This window comes from Curcuma longa, chromosome 11, assembly GCF_044706935.1.
Source record: "Curcuma longa cultivar G26 ecotype Majalengka, Jawa Barat chromosome 11, ITB_CL_G26_1.1, whole genome shotgun sequence".
Classification (NCBI taxonomy): domain Eukaryota; kingdom Viridiplantae; phylum Streptophyta; class Magnoliopsida; order Zingiberales; family Zingiberaceae; genus Curcuma; species Curcuma longa.
Window position 1 is genome coordinate 3520174 of NC_133871.1, and position 20772 is coordinate 3540945.

A 20772-nucleotide genomic window follows, 5' to 3' on the forward strand; every position below is an offset into this window, starting at 1 on the left:
AGTAGCACTTTGATTGCTCCTTATGCGCCGTAAACCTGGAGTGAGACAATCCTATTTCCTATATAAGTGGTTCTATCTTTAGTTATCAATCTTCTATTTAGTCCTATCCACATTGTAAAAGAATATTTTGTGGTATACAAGGGCTCTAGATAACTTCATACACGATTGCATTTGTTTCTTCAATCTCAAGAAATTGTATTCTTTCGATGCATCTAAAATTGTATCATGAGTCCAGTTTTCCAATATGTTTATTGCAACATCTTTATTTCTCTCTCTCCGTTAGCAGGTTATGAAGTTTAGCTATCTTTTTCATTAATGGCGAATCTCCTTTCTTAGGATCTTACTCAAAAATGATTTGTGACTTAAGATAGAAAGCATGAACTCATTGAATCTATGGGGAATCTTTCTTTGTGTGGATGTTTCTTAATACTTTCATCGTAAGGACTCTATTTTAGCAAGTGCCAATTCAGTTATGTCCACTAGCGGCCTCACACGGTCGGTTCCACGATCATATATAAGGAAGTAAATCAAGAAATTACAGTTAATCACGACGGATAGAGTATTGCTCTACTTTATCGAGATTTGAACCCTTACTCTTATTTGCAAGTCTGCTCTGTTATAATCAACTCGGTTATGTCCATTAGAAGGGCCTAATCAATTCAACTCTTGCTGTATATAATTGTGTCTTCCTTGCTTATACATTAATGTATGCTTTAATTTTATTTATTAAGAAGTACAAAGTATACAAATAGTCGTGAAAACATCCATTCGTAGGAATATAATAGGAGACTATTGTTACACATGCATTATCCTTCCTATGAAGATTTTATTAACGTCCAAAGCATGCATGACACTATTTAAAAAATCTCATTGATTATACATCTTGAATTCTTAATTTAAATATGTGCGTGATTTTTTTTAGTTTCTTAAACTAAGTTTTTAAATGTAACACGTGGCGCTAGACTTTCATTTTAATTTTTTGTTTCTCAAACAACTTAACTTTCTTTCTACGACGTATTTGTAGGAATTTTCCTCCAAATGGGGAACGCAATCAAAGGATACTGGGCATCTGGATTGGCTGCCGTATGCGCTTCCTGATTTACCCTGGGAAACTTCCGTGGGACCGGACCGACCACCCCAGAGATGTGGCTATTGGGATTATCATTTTTTTTTCGAACCATTTTCCTCCCATCCTATAAAATATTTAAAAATTATAAGAATGCTAATTTTTATTAACATGCTAAATAATTTCTCCATTTAATTTTTAAATTTTTATTTTTTCAATTTTAAAGAAAAAGACAGATAACTCGAACCACAACTAGGCACGACCTAATTATCCATGGGTGTGTACCTAAGTTGGTCCGAAGCCATCTATGTGTCATGGTAGGCACAATAATATAGTTAGGATTGTTAAAAATGAATTCGATCTGTTAATCGGGTTCAAGTTGATATGAAAAATATTAAATTAAAATTGAGGATTTAGAGTTTGGTTTAGATCAGATTGAATTCGAAATCTGACTTTGAAATTTTTTTTTGGATTAGGTTAGATTCGATGAACAATCTGACTTGAATCCGAAATCGGATTGAAGGCCGCCCAAAGCATCATACAGTTTTTAAGAAATAAAATGATGGGTCAACTCTGAAATAAATAAATAAGATCTAAAGAGATCGATGAACAATCTTAATATCAATATCTAAAGAGATCAATCACATCAAGATTCAATAGCAGCTCATATGTTTATTGCCCTTGTAAATAAGGCGTGATTGATGAAATTAAAAAAATACTTTCCTTGTAGTAGTCAACTGTAACTTTTCGATTTACCGTCACATATGGTCGTAAAATCAACCGTGTGAGACTGCTAGAGTGGCAGATTCTACTTTTTTACTGCAATAACATATGCCCATTGACTCTCACGGATTGGCTTAGATGATTCTTGTATAGAAGCTAACGCAATAAGGTTTAGGAGTCAATTCTCAATGAATACGGAATGTCTCATTGGTTGACTCACGAAGTCCTTCGTAATTTACCTCTTTTCCAAATCGATTTGGACAATATTGAAGGGTCCCGAAATAAGGGTATCATCTTTTATCACAATAGCATGGACCCATTGCCTTGGGTTACTTTACAACAGTTGGATGTCCTCTGTCACGCAAATATCGATTCTTAATTATGATATATTGTAGAATATAAACCTAGTACATTAGGTTGCAAGTGATTGGATTGAATCGATAATCTTCGAAATTAATCATTCGAAAGACTAATTAAAAAATATAAAAAATAACATGGGCCCACTGCTTCGGAAGCACCACCGTCTTCCAACAATTTTTTGTCTTCTTGGATTCCATACACACAACCGTTCATTCCAATGCTACAGCAACGACAATAATAGCACTTCTGAAAGAAGAAGCAAGAACGACAATCGCTGAGTTATTGGGATGTGATCTAATGCTATGCATGCTATCGTTGTTACACGACATCAATAATTGGAACCAACTCGATCGCTTCCTTCCGAAGGAGAAACCTTTCTAGCTAGCTCTATTCCTCCTCACTGCAAATGTTGATGTCCCATCTATCTCCCGTTGTTAAAATTTTGCTGCTTCTGGTGTGGCAGTGGCTGCTCAACTCGACAGACATGAGCGAGTGGCAAACACATCCTATGGCTATTTTCACTGCACATATCTAAACCAACAATATTCCAACAAAATTCAATAACACCTTGTAACAATAACAGGATCTTTTTACGAGTTCTTAATTGGTTTTGTTTAGGGATTAGGAAACGACAATGCGTCAAAGCAATATAATGGAATCTGTATCTGTTGCTGTTGCTGATTTAGTAGTACTAACCTTGGTGGGTGACTGCAAACTCACCAGTATCACTATGTGAGGTGGTGTATGAATGGGAATCACTCACTTTCCAGACCTCTTTTCACTTTCCCCAGCACCCAACTCATCCCGTACCTCTCTTTGTTCTCGTGGCTGTGTGTGTGAGAGAGAGAGGTAAAAGGGAAAAAATATAGATGGTCCTTTTCTCCTAACTCTTTAATTAGCTCTCAATCTTGGCACGGTCACCCTGCAGCTCTGTCTCTCTCTCTACTATCTATCTACCTGGTGATCTTTCAACTGAATCAGGAAGAGAAAAGGTCTATTTCTTTCTTTCCTCCAAGATGTGCATCTCCTTTGTTGAAACTGTTTCTTTGTAGGTCTAGTGTTGCTACTGTGTTAACCCTTATGTTTTCTGAGTATGTTTTCTTTCTTCAGAGTTTGATCTCTCCTCCTTCCTCTCTTGATGTTGTTGTTTTTGTAGATATTTGTGGAATGGACTTGTTAGACATTCTTCTATCAACAACTTTACCTGCTCTTTTTAGGATGCTCTCGGGGAGATACTTTTGTGCCTTTGTAGATGTTCTTGCAAATTAAAATTTTTGATTTTGCTTGATATATACAAAATGAGCTCAAGATAATGATGAAATAAGCTTCTTCTTCTTGTTTTTTCTTTCATTTACTGGGTTTCATCAAGGTTTTAGAGCAAGTTAGTGTTCCAATCTTTGCATCAAACTTCTGTAGTAGGAATGTGCTAAATGTTTCTTACAGCAATATTTTTGTAGGTTTGTAGCAAATTAATTAGATTCAAATCCATTTTGTTTCTTGGATTTGCAGGTCGGAGCAAAGATTGTGGAGCTTGCTTGGCGAAATGGTTTCAAGATCATACACAAACCTGCTCGACCTTGCCTCTGGCAACTTCCCGACCTTCGGCCGGACAGGCAAAAGGCTTCCTCGGGTGATGACTGTTGCCGGGGTCCTCTCCGACCTCGACGATGAGAACTCAAATAGCATAACCTCAGACGGACCCTCCTCCGTGTCCCAAGACCGAATGATCATAGTCGGCAATCAGCTCCCTATTCATGCCCACCGGAGACGCGATTCCAAGGGCTGGGACTTCAGCTGGGATGAGGATTCCCTACTCCTGCAGCTCAAAGACGGCCTCGGAGAGGATGTCGAGGTCGTCTACATTGGCTGCTTGAGGGAGGAGATTGAACTGGATGAACAAGATGGAGTCTCGCAGACCTTGCTCGAGAAGTTCAAGTGCGTGCCTACGTTCCTTCCCCTGGATCTTTTTTCCAAGTTCTACCACGGCTTCTGCAAGCAGTATCTTTGGCCCTTGTTCCACTACTTGCTCCCCCTTTCCCCTGATCTCGGCGGCCGCTTCGATCGGAGCCTTTGGCAAGCATATGTTTCAGTCAACAAGATTTTCGCAGACAAAATCATGGAAGTGATAAGCCCAGACGACGACTTCGTCTGGGTCCATGATTATCATCTTATGGTGCTGCCGACGTTCCTGAGGAAGAGGTTTAACAGGGTCAAGCTCGGCTTCTTCCTCCACAGTCCATTTCCCTCTTCTGAGATTTACAGAACCCTTCCTGTGAGAGATGAACTCCTCAGAGCTCTTCTGAATGCGGATCTCATTGGTTTCCACACATTCGACTATGCAAGACATTTCCTTTCTTGCTGCAGCAGGATGCTCGGCATTGCGTATGAATCGAAAAGGGGTTACATTGGGCTTGAATACTATGGTAGAACTGTCAGCATCAAAATTCTTCCGGTCGGGGTTCATACCGGGCAAATCCAGTTGGTGCTAAGGCTTCCTGAGACTGAAGCTAGAGTGGCAGAGCTTAGAGATCAATTCAAAGATAGAATTGTGTTACTTGGAGTCGACGACATGGACATATTTAAAGGGATCAGCTTGAAGCTCCTGGCCATGGAGCAGCTGCTCATGCAGCACCCAGAGTGGAGGGGGAAGCTTGTTCTGGTGCAGATTGCGAACCCTGCGAGAGGTCGAGGAAAAGATGTGCAAGAGGTGCAGTCTGAGACCTACACAACCGCTAAAAGGATCAACGAGAGATTTGGAAGACCAGGTTACAAGCCTGTCATCCTCATCGACAGCCCTCTGAAATTCTACGAGAAGATTGCTTACTATGTGATCGCAGAGTGTTGTCTGGTCACAGCAGTGAGGGATGGTATGAATCTAATACCATACGAGTATGTTATTTGCAGGCAAGGCAATCCGACTCTGGACAAGATATTGCAGTTTGATCCATCAGTAGCCAAGAAAAGCATGCTCGTCGTCTCCGAATTTATCGGTTGTTCTCCATCTCTCAGCGGGGCTATTCGTGTCAACCCGTGGAACATAGACTCTGTGGCAGAAGCCATGGATTCAGCTTTGGTGATTCAAGAGGCAGAGAAACAATTGCGACATGAAAAACACTACAAGTACGTGATCACCCATGATGTTGGATACTGGGCGAATAGTTTCTTGCAAGACTTGCAGAGGGCATGCCGCGACCACCTTATGAGGAGGTGCTGGGCTATAGGTTTCGGCTTGAGTTTCAGGGTCGTCGTGCTCGATTACACCTTCCGAAAGCTTTCGGTCGATCAGATTGTTTCTGCCTACAAGAGGACTAGCAGCCGAGCCATTCTCTTGGATTACGACGGCACCATAATGCCACAGACATCGATCAACAAGACTCCAACTCGGGAGGCCATCGATACATTGAAGAGCCTATGCGATGACTCCCAAAACCTGGTTTTTCTCGTCAGTGGAAGAGAAAAGAAAACTTTGGGCGACTGGTTCTCTTCATGCGACAAACTAGTCATTGCCGCAGAGCATGGCTACTTCTTGAGGTATAAGAGCAGATCACAGCTCTCTTTCCATAATGAACACATGTATGCATCGACTTAACAAGATCATCTTTTTCAGGGAGAAGTCTGATTTAGAATGGGAAACATGCGTTTCTGTAGCCGACTTTGACTGGAAGCAGATAGCTGAGCCGATCATGCAGTCATACACTGAAGCAACCGACGGCTCGTACATCGAGACCAGGGAGAGTGCACTCGTCTGGCACTATCAGTATGCAGATCGAGATTTCGGGTCGTGCCAGGCCAAGGAGCTTCTTGATCATCTAGAGAGTGTCCTTACCAATGAGCCAGTTTCCGTGAAGAGTGGCCAACACATCGTGGAAGTCAAGCCACAGGTACTCGATTAACTGTTTGATGAAATTTCTTGAGAAGGATAAGCATTAATGCATGCATCTTTGGCAGGGTGTTTCCAAGGGCTTGGTGGCTGAACGACTCCTCTCGATGGCTCGCCGAAGGGACAAGCTTCTTCCAGATTTTGTTCTGTGTATCGGCGACGATAGATCCGACGAGGACATGTTTGAAGTGATAATGAGTGCCAAGGCAGGGCCAAATTTATCACCTGTCGCAGAAGTATTTGCCTGCACAGTCGGGCAGAAACCGAGCAAAGCTAAGTACTTTCTGGAGGACACGACAGAGATTGTTAGAATGTTGCAGGGGCTCGCTTCGGCTTCCGGTCGACCAGAGATCACCGGCGGCCGATCCGATCCTCCTCAAACTCTGCCTGAGTAGCTAGTAGCTAGTTTCTGTTTTAACTCCTAATATATATGGTGAATGATCACTTCATGGTTTTCTTTTTTGCTTTAATTAGCTTAATATAATTATTATGTTGTAGATTGGTATATATGTATGCTTAATTATCAGCTATATATAATATGGTAGAGATGAACAGTGGGTTGATGCCATCTCCTAATAATGGCCTATTTTGAACATTTCTGAATGTTTCTTTTAAGTTCCCTAGAGAATTATTGTATGGCTTGGCCTTGAAGGTACACCCGACCACGAGCCGGGTCAGACCTGACCCGGCCCAGTTAGCCGGGCCGAACCGGAACCGGCCCGGTAGGATGCCGGGCCGGTTCTGATTTAATAGGTGTGAAACCGGCGGCCCGTCGGTTAACCGGTGGATTGAACCGCCGGTTCAAAATTTTAACTCCAGTCGACTGGATACGTCTCATCAGTCGACTGGATTTAACTCCAGTCGTCTGATGAGAAAAGTCAGTCGATTGGATTTTGAATTCTGATAAAAATCAAGTGTGATTTCAGCAATTCAGTAGTCGTTTTTTGGTTTGACTAAATCAGTCGATTGGGATGGTAAATTTCTCGAAGTGCATTTTTTTAATAAATTTTAAATTTTAATTTTTTTAATATAATAATCTCGAACCGTCGTGAACCGTGAATCGGCGGTTTCGAACTGTGAACCGTAATCGTCTTGAGCGGTTAAGGTTAAGAGTCAACCTACCATGAACCGTCGAACTGGTGGTTCTAAACTGTTAAACCGTCGATTCTGAATCGTGGTTAGATCTACTTGAAGGATCCATTTGCTCTTAAAGAATTAAGATATATAATCATGTTGCGATGAAAATTTGACGGACGACCAAAAAATTCCTAACCGTGGAAGAGAGATTTTCTGTATCCGTATTAGTTTGAACGTTCATATATGCAATTGGGCATCGAGCCTATCATGAATATATGACAAATCAACGGAGTACTAAGTAATTCAAACAGATTAAGAAAAGGGGGATTAATTAATATGATAGGCTAATGACCATCTATCTCCAAATTAATCGACTAAAATAAAAATACGAAATTATTTTTTAAAAAAATTAACATATGCAAGTGAATATTGGTACTCCACTTCACATGCATGGTCACATTTCAAATGACAATCACTTCAATTATATCACGTAGGGAGGCATTAGCTTCTACGTTTTTACTATATATATGATGGATGTTTTATGTGCCGAGAGATTATATGTTAACCCAGGTGTCTCACACGATCAATCTCATTATCATTTGTAGAGAGGTAAATCATATATGAAAAATTTTGTCCAAATATATATAGTAGCCTCTACATGATGGAGATCAAGCATACGATGGATGTTTCATGAATAGCTAGGGCATTGCCACCGTTTATGCTGTCTAAATATCTAGCTAGCTAGTAATATACAACTAATAATGCCCCAACTAGATTTGATAATTAAGCTGATGAGACAGTACTTTACTAGGTGACATGAAAATTAAGCTTAACCCTCGCTGACAAGCCATCGATTGCTTGACGGAGAGAAAATCAGAAGACCTTTAATTCTATTCACAAGATAATAAGATATATAAACAATTAGTGTATTTATTTGATGGTCAAAATATAGGGCCAAATCCTCTACTGATATTAGTTCGTGTACCTTGAATACTTGATATAAATAAAATACATAAGATCGATGCAGAGCCGACTCAAAGTTGATCTATACTTACGACCCCTATTTTATTGGGATTCCCGCCAAGAACCTTAATATTATTTATATTATATTTTTAATTATATATTATATTTTTAAAATTAGTATATTCTTCTTTTTTTGCACATTGATATTATTTTCTTAAACTCAGCCGACTCTTATTATTTTTCGCATCGATCTCTCAAAATAAAAAACATATGCCTTTTCCCTCCCTTGTAGTTGTCGGTGATCTCGCACTTCGTCCCTTGCTGGTAATTCCGCGGACTTTCTCTCCCTCGTCGGTATAGCCGTCAAATTGGGTCAGGCCCGCCGGGTTGGCCCGCCCGCGCCAAGAAATTTAGGTGGGTTGGGTTGAAATTTTATCAACCCATTTTAAGATGGGTTGAGGTGGGTTGGCCCGCCTAGGCCCGCGACCCGCGTGGGTTGGCCCGCGGCGGGCTTGGGTTGGCCCGCGGCTTGCTTGGGTTGGCCCGCGGGTTGAGAAAGTTTATTTATTTATTTTAAATTTTAAAATTAAAGTATAAAACTTAATGAATTAGTGAATTTCATCTATTTAAATTACAATTTAAGCTTAAAAATTATAATTCAAACTTAAAATTTTTAACTTAATCAATTTAAATTATATTTCAAACTTAAAATTTTTAATATTTTTAATATTTTTTTATTTTTTTCATAGGCCCGCGGGTTGGCCCGCCTAACCCGCGGCCCGCCTTGAGTTGGGTTGGGTTGGAGATTTCCCAACCCACCAAATTGGTGGGTTAGCCCGCCCCGGCCCGTCATATGATGGGCCCGCCATGGGTTAGCCCGCCCCGCCATGGGTTGGCCCGTTTGACAGCTCTACTCGTCGGTCATCTTGCATCCTTTCCTCCTCGCCAATATTGGTTTCCGAGATCATTAATGATCCCGCGCTCTTCTCCTCCCTCATCGGTCATCTGAATTTCAAAGGGCACCCTTCTCCGATCCTTGTTGGGACCTTGTGAGCTAGAGGAGATGAATAGCTTCAATCATTTTTCGTCTTGATCTCGTGCTCATTATTTGAATGCGCAGTGGAAACTTAAATCCAAAATCGACACCACATGCATAACTCTAGGATTTACTTGATATCTACCTCTTAAGCGACTAAACTAAGACCTACTCCTAGTGATCTTCTTTCACTATGAATTTCTTTTTTTCAGATATCTTCCGGAGGCAAAGAAGTCTTTTACAAGTTGTTCTTACAACAAACACAATAAAAAATAAATACAAATGCAAATACAATATATCAAAGTAAACTAATTTACACAAAATTTATTTTGAACGTTTTTTGTTGCTTGAAATTGTTTCTTATTGGTTTGGAAATGTACTAACACTTCGTCCTTAAACTTTCAAGAATCGGCTTCTTCTAATCTTCACGAAACTCCCTTTTCTAGGGTTGTAATCGGGATGATTTTCAACTACTAATCGATTGACTTTATTCACCAATTGATTGTCACATTAGATCTGACCGTTTAAACCTACAAAATGGCCAATATTGCTTTACCAATAGATTGCACCAAATGATTGATTTAGACCAATCGATTGCACCAATCAATTTCAAAGCATTATATTCGTTGGCCACATTCTTCCAATCGATTGCAGTAATCGATTGATAGCCAATCCTAAACCCTGAATTCTGGGTTTAGTATTTACTAATTGATTAGTGAACCTTACCAATCAATTGGTCACGTAGCAAATCTCAAATTTCAAGTTTAGGGTTTGTCAATCAATTGTTACGTTGCTCCAATCAATTGCTAAATCTTAATTTCAACTTTTCAAGGTTGAATTCGCACCTTGCTTGGTGTCCTGTTGACCTTAACCTACTAAGATTTTTCGCCCAATATTCAATCATCCCTGACCTACTGGAGCTTCTCGTTATTTAATATTCGATCAATCTTGACTTATCAAAGACGTCCTCTGTCTAACATTCAGTCATCTGTGACCTACTGTGACTTCTCGTTGCTCAGTATCTGATCAACCTTGACTTGTCGGGACTTCATCGCCTGACACTCGATTAACCTTAACCTGTCAAGACTTCCATCATTACAAAGTGTTCGGTTCTCTATGATCCTCTTTGACTTTTCGTCTCGTGCCAAATATCTCGTCCTTCATGATCCACTTGGACTTTCAGTTTCGTGTCAAGTGTTTGGTCCTTCATGACCCACTTAGACTCTCTTGTTGGGATGCAATCAAAGTCTCACATTAAAAATACATGAAAAAAATTATGGGTTTATAAGATGGAAGATATTTCTATTGGTATGATGCCTTTTGGGTTGAACCCAAAAATAAAATCATGAGGGTTTAAGCCCAAAGTGGACAATATCATATCATTAATTGTGGAGATATTTTAATTTCATCGGTACTAATAAGTGGTATTATAGTCATGGGTATGTAGAGCCATGTGGGGACCAGAGTTCGGACCATGAGGATAATGGTAGGGGGCTCCTGAGGGAGTTCGGACCCGGACCATAAGGATAATGGTAGGGGGGCTTCCAGTAGTCCTTTGTTTGAAGGAAGGATTGTTGGGATGCAATCAAAGTCCCACATTGGAAATACATGAGAAAAGATCATGTGTTTATAAGATAGAAAATATCTCTATTAGTATGAGACCTTTTGGGTTGAGTCAAAAAATAAAACCATGAGAGCTTAAGTCCAAAGTGAACAATATCATACCATTGTGGAGATATTTTGATTCCATCGGTACTAACATTTCTATCTTATGCCAAATATCTGGTACTATATGATCTACTTTAAATATCCAATCAATGTTGACTTATTTGACTTTTTTTCACCGTCAAGTATCTAATCAATCTTAACCTACTTGACATTTAACTAACATATTCTTTAAACATCAAAATTTAATTTAAGTCAACTCGAGCTTGGTCAACCTGATCAATCTTGATCTAAGATCGAATCCACCCAACACTTTCTCGTTAATGATCTCCCTTTCTCGCTTTTCCTTCTTCCTCAATAAGTATAGGAAGTAGAGGGTTCTCATATATTTGATGCAAAATAACAATCCTTTTTTTAAAAGAAAAATATTTAGATTATTAGTACCGATGGAATCAAAATATCTCCACAATGGTATGATATTGTCCACTTTGGGCCTAAGACCTCATGACTTTGTTCTTGGGCTCCAAAAGGCCTCATACCAATGATGATCCTTTTAACCCCATGATCTTTTCTATGTACTTTAGATGTGGGACTATGTTTGCACCCTTGCAACCCAACAATCCCCCCTTAAACAAAGGACCACAGGCCCCCCTCAACGTCATTTTTGATGTCTGAATCCTTGACCCATCAGAACTTTTTGCCCCTCGGTCCACCCAACCTACTAGGACTTCCCACCTAGCCGGAGCTAGGACTTTTTGCCCCTCAGTCCATCTGACCTACTAGGACTTCCCACCTAGCCGCAGCTAGGACTTTTTGCCTCTCGGTCCACCCGACCTACTAGGACTTCCCACCTAGTCCCAACTAAGACTTTTTGCCCCTCGGTCCACCCGACCTACTAAGACTTCTTACCTGGTGTCTGGTCCCTTTTGATTCAGACACGGAGGACCACCCACTTCCTTTGTTTAAGGTTTAAACCACATGGTTAGATCTGGATCATGGCTCATCCGGCGGTTAGTCCGATGAAGAGCGGTCTCGCTCTGATACCACTTGTTAGTACCAATGGAATCAAAATATCTTCACAATGATATAATATTGTCCATTTGGGGCCTAAGCCCTCATGGCTTTGTTCTTGGGCTCTCCCCAAAAGGTCTCATGCCAATGGAGATACTTTCCATTCTTTTAACTCCATGATCTTTTCCATATGTACTTTAGATGTGGGACTATGTTTACACCCTTGCAACCCAACATAAATCTCATAGACATTTTAAAATATAACATGTCATCATATTGATGATTTAAATTTATTTTCAAAAATAAAAATTTTAAAAGAAATAATAGATCTAGAATTAAAAATAACCCCTAATCTAATATAATACTATTGACAATACTTATTAAGTATATATCAGTATACTTTAAGTAAAAAATATTTTTCAAAATTAAAATTATTAAAAAATCTCAATAATATCTTTAAAAAAATTAAATAATTTAATAATTTTATCAATTGAAAAAGATTTACTATCAAAATGAATATAAAAATTTATTTTAATTAATAACTTTATATCTAGAAAACTAAATTTTACATAAAAATTTATTTTTAAAAATATTAATAATTAATTTTTTAAAAAATTAAAGGCCCTAAATATTTTTTTTATCTAGAGCCTCAAAAATGTGTGCCCTTCTCTTCCCTTACGGTTATTGGTGATTCGACGCTCTTTTCCTCATTGGTAATTTCGTGCCCCTCTCCCTTGTACATCCCACGTTGATCGCCCATGCCCTTTCCCTCCCTTGCCAATGATCCTGCATCCTTTCCTTCTCCCTCGTCGATGATCTGAGTTTCAAAGGACAGTCCTTCTCATGGCTCCCTCATCAATTGATCTCCCTTTCGAGCAAGCTCTTCCTTCTTCTTCCTCGATAGGTACAAGAAGTAGGGGATTCTCATCTATTTGATGCAAAATAGCAGTCCCTTTCCTCTTTATGATGATTTTTTAAAAAGAAAATACTTGAATCTTGAAGACTTTTCAAAATAGGACATGTCATGATATTGACGATTTAAATTTATTTTTAGAATTAAAAAATTTAAAAAAATAATAAATTCAGAATTAAAAACCGTAGCACTTGATCTTATGTATAATACTATTGACAATACATGTTAGTGTATATTAGTATCTTTTAAACAAAAAATATTTTTCAAAATTGAAATATTTTTAAAATGGTCGAGACGGCTTTACTCTGCTAAGTGGTTATAATTCAAGTAAAAGTATAGATCCACTTTGAACTTAAATCTACATGATTTTATTATTAATGATATTTATTTAAAAAAAATTATATCAATGGAAGATATCTTTCATATTATAAATTCATAATATTCTCTATGTATTTTCAATATAAATCTTTAATTATACTCTCAACACCGACCCTGTAATTAGAATGACTCTCTTGGCACATTGAATTTTGTTTGTTCTTATCCTTAATTGTTTATATTTTTTCAATGATATCTATATATGTTCAACTGTGCATTCCATTTTTTTTCTTAAAATAAATTAAGACAAATTTGAGAAATCCTTTCTTTCTCTCTTTCCCTCCGTTCAAAAGAAGGGAGATAGGTCACCATAAAGGGTTGATGATATGTGTAACTTGTACGAAAGTCCCTAGCTAGGCAATGAGTTTGGTAAATCTTGCTTGGATTTTTACCATTGTTGGCTTTCAAAAATTTGCAATTCTACTTAATTAGGAGCTAGGATAAATTAACGGATAAGTTAAACATTTAATCCAAATTAACTACAAATTAATTAAGCTAATTGCTTACAAGTAAAATTAATTATTTCTCAAAATGCCTTTAATCAAGGTCAAATTTGAAGGTTTGAACCAAAAGTTAAGAGTTCAAATTTAACATCATCTCCTTACAATTATATCTAGCTTAATTATATATATTGGGTAATTCAAATCTTTATTTTTAATTATATTGTTAATTAATAAGCACTTCATTCATTAAAGATTAACTGTTTTAGATTGGAAGAGGAGTAATCTTATCCGCAATTAATGACTTTTTTCCAAGTTCAAAGTCTTTGGTAGATCAAATTCTTGAAGGAGTTGGTAAAAAAAGTTCACCAAAATAAACCAAATTATGTTCGACTTTGAAAGGTAGACCCTGAATAAATTAATTAATAATATGTATGTAAATTAATATATATAGATATATCTGTGCAATTCCTTTTTAGAATTTATAAAATTATTTTGAATCTTTTTATTCATAAGGTAATTTTATTCCGCTTAATATATATATATTTGGTCAAACTTCTCAATTTAATAATTAAAAAATCCCAAATTTTTTTTATTGTTGAATAAATTAATAAAAAAAAACCCCATGGGTTGCTTTTGATGATGATTGTATTTTATAATGTCACAACCCAACAAAATTAAACCAATTAATTCGAGTTGATTGATAGGTGACTTGAAACTCAAGCAAAAGGATGATCGACAAGCATTATTCGCACTAATTTGTTGATGTTTCAAGTACCTTTATTTTTAAAAAATTAAACAAAATAAATTATTCAATTTAATTAATTTATCAACTAAATTATCTAATTAATCACACTAAAAAGCTACATGATAAAAAAAATTAAAGGGTGCACATTTTATTTAATTTACCCATTATTTAAATATCACATTAATTTATTACACCTTCTAATATTCTTAATTTTTCTCATGTTTCAAATCTTTTTAATTTGCTGTGGTTGTTAATATTAATTTATCGTTTCTTATATAATTATGGTTGTTTTGATGTACGTACGTACTTTCTCAAATAAATTTTAAAATGACGACAAATTATGATAGTGCTTGAAAGCGAGAACAATAGACAAGTTTAAATAAATAATTTAATTAACAACATAAAAGTAAAATAAATATTTTTATCATTATTTTTTTTTACAGTACTCTTTATCTTAAATGATTGCAAAGGTGTCAAACTGTTTGTTTATTTTTTTATGAAAAAGGAGAGAAAATTTAGAGGAAAGCAATCCATTTCATTAGTATTTCGAAGTGATAAAAATAGCTAGCAAAAGTCAATCAAATAATTAAGAGATTTTTAACCGGCTGATTTATTTATGTAAATGAAGCAATGAGAAGAAAAATATTTATTTGATGAATAATGATATTTTTTATTTTTTTAATTTACATTATTTAAGATTTTTCTATTAGAGTTTAGGGATTGAGTTATAGTATTAAATATATAAAAATTTTTAAAATAAAAAAATTAGTTACATTCACATGGGTGTGCCGAATAAGAAGTGTAGGATAATATAACTGGCACACCTTGTGAGCAACTAAATTTTTTTCATTTTAAAATTTTTTTATACTTAATTATAACTTAATTTCTAAACTCTGAAAAGAAAATTTTAAATGACTTAATAATAAGTAAAAAATAATAAAAAAATAAAAATTAATAATAAATAATTATTCATGTTTCAAGCACCTTAAATATTCTATTACAAATAAATCATGCCATTTAAGATACACAAAATATCAAATCCCTAAATTCCTATATATATACACACACAATCACGAGCACTCTCCCATGAGCACTCAATAAAAAAATATATATATTTAAAAATTTTTATTTTTTTAATCTTTATTAAATTCTAAATATTAAACTCTCGATCCTAAATTAAAAAAATTATATTAAATATTCACAGGACGTACAACTATCGAAAGAGACTTATGTCGGTCTCTCTCACCTTTGTCTGGGTGTTCCCAACAAGAAATTGAAGACCATGAAAACTAATTAGCGGCAATATAATTATTTGAACTGTTCATAAAGTCCCTCTCAGGGAGCTTAATTAGTTAGGGAGGAACAAAATTCAATTACTACAAACATAAAATGACAATTTAATTATAATATTAGTCAAATTTTATTAAACATTAATTTTAATAGATATATAACATTATATATTATTAATTAAGAAGAATATATATAATAGCCTTTCATCCTAATTTATTTAGAAGCTTTTTAAATTAAATTAACATCATATATATATAAAACCTATATATCTTGCTTGCGAAGAAACATGAAATTTTGTTGAAGCATCACTACCATTTCGTTGAAAACATCGTACCTTAACCTAATCCTCTTAACCTAATCCAGATCTACCTGTTCTGCTTGCTTACGTGCACTCCCCAGAAATATCAAATCCAATTAGAGCCTTGCCACTGCCTCACCTGCCTTTCTCCACAAGGGACCATCATATATAACATCATGATCCATCCATATATATAATTATTAATTATTAACATCAATCCACGTCCAACCATCTTAATTATTAACTAGCTAATTAACTCATCAACATCAAATACTTAATTATCACTGTTCTTTGCTTTTGCATTTGGATGCAGAAATAATTATACAGGGTACATGATCACAAGTAGATATATATATAGTACACGTACGTACGTACCTTACTGATATTGCAGATAGACTGGCAGCTGAAACTTTGAAACCCTAGCTAGCATGCATGTTTAAGGAAGGGCATTTTTAGGACGGACACATCATTCATATATGCGTGTTCCATTGTCCAAGTGACTTAAGCAAGAGCAACGTAACGTAACCCTCCCTATAAATAATTAAACACACTACTCCATCCACCAATTAAACTACCTGCATATTGGTATATATATATACAGTAGTTGATCTTCTTCTTCTTGTTCTTAATCTTGCTGATCTTCAATTAGTTTGGTGATTATATATAATAATTAACATGGGGAGATCCCCTTGTTGTGATGAGGTTGGGTTATTGAAGAAGGGGCCGTGGACGCCGGAGGAGGACAAGAAGCTGGTGGAGCACATACAACAGCACGGCCACGGGAGCTGGCGGAGCCTCCCCAAAAAAGCCGGCTTGAACCGGTGCGGCAAGAGCTGTCGCCTTCGTTGGACTAACTACCTTCGCCCTGATATCAAGCGAGGCCATTTCTCCACTGAGGAAGAAAAGATGATCGTCCAACTCCATTCCGTCCTTGGGAACAAGTATGAATTTAATTTAATTACTATATTAATTATATAAATATATATGATTTGATTAATATTTATATTGTTTCAGGTGGTCTATGATCTCGCGGGGTTTGCCGGGAAGGACAGACAACGAGATCAAGAACTACTGGAATACACACCTCAAGAAGAAGCTACTTCTTATGGGAATTGACCCAGTGACTCACCGAAAGCGAGCCGACCTCGATTTTATTGCGAATCTTACAAAAATTCTGTTCGCCAACCTTGAGAACCTAGGCAGTTGCATTAATCCTTGCGACAATAATACTCTCAGGCTTCAAGCAGATGCTTTGCATTTGGTGAGGCTTCAACTCCTCCAATCACTTATCCAAGCCATGGCTACAGCTACAACGACGGCGACGACGCATTGTAGTGACCATCCCATCAGTTATAATAATTATTATTCATCAGACAATGAACTTGATATGATATCCCAAGCAAAAGGACAGCTCTCTCTGCCTAATTTGTCTCGGGATCAAGATTTTAACCCTATGACGACGTCGCCTCCTCCTCCTCTCTCAGATTATTCTTCCCCTACTTTTCCTAATTGCCATGATCAAGAACCAAATATTGCAGCCAATTTTGATGGATTTGTGAGTGCTCTTCCGAGAGCTGATCATGGTTCAACTACTGGAGATTTGATCATCAACTCACCTGCTGATTCTCTTCCATTTGGAGGAATAAATCTTGGAGAATATACTGATGAGGACATGTTGAGTTGGAAGGATATTTTAGAGTAAGCACAAATTCTATATCTTAATTAATTTGGTTGCGTTACAGTATTTAATTACAATATTTGATACTGATCATTAATTGTTTATCTCTTTTTTAATGCAGGCAAATTTCATGGTCAGACTGAATTATTAATTAAAGACAAATTTCATGGTCAGACTAGCTATATCTTAGTGTATTATACTGAGACATATAGTTTTCCTTAGCTAGCTTTTTGATCTATGTACAGATTAAATTCCTTAATGAAAACACACAAAACTTTGTATCAAACATTATTTTGTACGTGTACAAAAGGCTATAATTAAATTGCATGGATTTACGTGGAATGACCACTGAAAATGTATCTGAAGAAGAGTAGATGAAGCAATTGATGCAGTCTTGAAAATTAGTTAGATGTTTGTTTGTTTGTTTGTTTCTTTTTCCTTGATGTGAGTAATACTGATGAGGACAGTTTCTGCAATTGAAATTTAAGGATTACTGATTGAATCATAATTATTAATAAGGATATAATTGTGGCACTAGCTAGGTTCAGTTAATGCATATGTGTAAAGGTGTGGAATTATTAAAGAGTTTAATTACTTGTAGATTACTCCTTCTCATGCTGAATGATTATACATGTTGGTCGATCTCCTTGTGCATGTCACATCTCAGAGTAAGCAGTGTTGACTCTTCTAGGGTTCATGTAGGAGCTAAAGTCCATTATTAGTTACTAGTAGGTGAGTGCTACTGGTTCCTTTAGCAAGAAGCTAAGTTAACTGACAATAATAAGTTTCTTTGATTGGTATAGATAGATACATTAAAATAATCAATACTCCTATTGCCAAACTTAGTGCCTGATTCAAATAAATTCTGAGGACATCACAAGATTATGAGAGGGCATCACAAGATATAGTTCTTTCAAGGTTGTCTTGTTGTGACAGTGTGAATTTTAAATCTTGATTTAAAAAAATATTTTATAATTTACCATCAACTTTAAGAGTTAATTGACAACAACTTTAAGACCATATATAGTGAGAAGTTAGTCAGTACATGAAAACGGAATCTGTAAAAGTAATAATTATAATAAATTATGTCTGATTTTTAAATGTTTTCTTTGTTGACCTATGAGGAAGGTTTTTCTTCTCTTTCAATCTTTTTGTCAATATTCTAACAGTGTCATTTGAATTCAAAGGTAGAGTTAATTAATGTTGCTCAAACAATTAATGGATTAGGTATATAGCTTAACTAATATATTGAATTGAATTTCATCCAAATAATTGTTGGTCAATGCGTATGAAAAATTTTAATTAACAAAATCATTTTGGTTGAAAAATGAGTTAATTCATGTAAATAATCTTGATTATTACTTGACAAGTGGACAATTGTTAGTGATTAATTTGGGTTTAAGCAAGTTTTTGGAAGTTAAGACAAGATATCATGATAGGTATATGTTAGGATACAATCAAAGTCTCACATTGAAAATACATGAAAAAGATCATGAGTTTATAAGATGGAAGATATCTCCATTGGGATGAGATCTTTTGAGTTGAGCTCAAAAATAAAACCATGAAGACTTAAGTCCAAAGTGGACAATATCATACCATTATAGAGATATTTTGATTCCATTGGTACTAACAAGTGGTATCAAAGTATTTCATCGATACTAACAAGTGGTATCAGAGTCATGGTTTATGTAGAGTCATGCGGGGACCCTCAAGAAAAACGAAGGAGGTAGGGGAGACCCGGACTATGAGGATAATGGTAGGGGGCTCCTGGTAGGAGGAGTTCGGACCCGGATCATGAGGATAATGGTAGGGGGCTCCTGGTAGGGGGAGTTCGGACCAGATGGGGATAATGGTATAAAGGGGCTCCTAGTAGGGGGTTCAGACACGGACCATGAGGATAAGATAAGGGGGCTCCTGGTAGAGGGAGTTGGACCCGAGACCATGAGAATAATGGTAGGGGGCTCTGGTAGGGGAGTTCGGATACGGACCATGAGGATAATGGTAAGGGGCTCCCAGTAGGGGAGTTCAAATACGGACCATGAGGATAATGGTAGGGGCTCCCAGTGGTCCTTTGTTTGAGGGAAGGATTGTTGGGATACAATCAAAATCCCACATTGAAAATACATGAAAAAGTGGTATCAAAGTATTTCATCGGTATTAACAAGTGGTATCAAAGTCATGATCTATGTAGAGTCATGTGGGGACCCTTAGAAAAAATGAAGGAGATAGGGGAGGCGATAGGGGAGCTCCTAATAGGGGGAGTTCGGACCCGGATCATGCGGATAATGGTAGGGGGGCTCTCAATAGGGGGAGTTCAGACTCGGACCATGAGGATAATGGTAGGGGGCTCCCAGTAGGGGAGTTCAGATCTGGACCATGAGGATAATGGTAGGGGGCTCCCAGTGGTCCTTTGTTTGAGAGGAGGATTGTTGGGATACAATTAAAGTTCACATTGAAAATACATGGAAAAGATAAGGCCTTTTGAGTTGAGCCCAAAAATAAAATCATGAGAGCTTAAGTCCAAATTGGATAATATCATACCATTATGGATATATTTTGATTCTATCAGTACTAACAATATACACTATAAGTACTCAAACAAAGTAGGGAGGATTAAAAAAAAAATTTTCTTTTAAACATATGTCCATGAAAAATTATAAACTTCATGGTTTGCCTTTGAAACTATACAATTTTGAAAAATAGTGGATAGTTCAATTTACCCAAATTGAACTAAATTTTGATTTAAAAAAAGACAAGAGGAGCAATCAAAAATGTTTTTTTTAGAAAAAAAATTAGAATGGTCAAATTTAAAAAGAGTTGTTAAAAACAATATCTTATATTAAAGGGAATTTTGGCTCATTAAAGACATGCACAAGGTTTCAAGGTTTACTTAAGCCCTGCAAGAACACAAATTTCATGTCTAGTTAATAAAGAGTAACCATCTATGATCATGATTAGAACATTACAATTATAAGTAGTCTCATTCACAAGTAGGGTTTTATTTCAAATCAAGGACTATATTTAATTAATTTCCCTGTTAGAAGAAAAAAGACATTTCTTTTATATATATCCCTCAACAAGCAAGTTGAAGATTCATCCTTCTTATTAGTTGAGGTGAGGGATCTCCATTAATAAACCACCACATGTTTAAGCAATGTTTCATTTCATTAATCATTGCAAGTTGGTAGCACATAGACCTCCAAATCACTATCTCATAGCTAATAATAATGGCAACTTGTTAATTTTTAA

General features: G+C 36.4%; 2 protein-coding genes across 2 annotated transcripts; both read left to right on the plus strand.

Annotated features, from left to right (window-relative positions):
- Positions 1 to 2955: 2955 nt before the first annotated feature.
- Positions 2956 to 6626, plus strand: LOC141839172 (alpha,alpha-trehalose-phosphate synthase [UDP-forming] 5-like). Its single transcript, XM_074726864.1, has 4 exons — positions 2956 to 3141; positions 3659 to 5680; positions 5757 to 6030; positions 6098 to 6626. The coding sequence occupies exons 2-4, from the start codon at positions 3693 to 3695 to the stop codon at positions 6422 to 6424; spliced, it is 2589 nt and encodes an 862-aa protein (XP_074582965.1). The 5' UTR covers positions 2956 to 3141; positions 3659 to 3692; the 3' UTR covers positions 6425 to 6626.
- Positions 6627 to 16457: 9831 nt separating this feature from the next.
- LOC141839417 (transcription factor MYB53-like) lies at positions 16458 to 17796 on the plus strand. The gene is made up of 3 exons (XM_074727159.1): positions 16458 to 16786; positions 16860 to 17543; positions 17645 to 17796. Exons 1-3 carry the CDS (start codon positions 16521 to 16523, stop codon positions 17664 to 17666), a joined length of 972 nt encoding a protein of 323 aa, XP_074583260.1. The 5' UTR covers positions 16458 to 16520; the 3' UTR covers positions 17667 to 17796.
- Positions 17797 to 20772: the final 2976 nt, after the last annotated feature.

Excerpts from the sequence above, each read along its gene's own strand:
- LOC141839172 (XM_074726864.1), top strand. The coding sequence starts at position 3,693 with ATGGTTTCAAGATCATACACAAACCTGCTCGACCTTGCCTCTGGCAAC. Across the intron at positions 5,681-5,756 it reads GAGCATGGCTACTTCTTGAG|GGAGAAGTCTGATTTAGAAT; the intron begins GTATAAGAGCAG and ends CATCTTTTTCAG. Across the intron at positions 6,031-6,097 it reads TCGTGGAAGTCAAGCCACAG|GGTGTTTCCAAGGGCTTGGT; the intron begins GTACTCGATTAA and ends CATCTTTGGCAG.
- LOC141839417 (XM_074727159.1), top strand. The coding sequence starts at position 16,521 with ATGGGGAGATCCCCTTGTTGTGATGAGGTTGGGTTATTGAAGAAGGGG. Across the intron at positions 16,787-16,859 it reads CATTCCGTCCTTGGGAACAA|GTGGTCTATGATCTCGCGGG; the intron begins GTATGAATTTAA and ends ATATTGTTTCAG. Across the intron at positions 17,544-17,644 it reads AGTTGGAAGGATATTTTAGA|GCAAATTTCATGGTCAGACT; the intron begins GTAAGCACAAAT and ends TTTTTAATGCAG.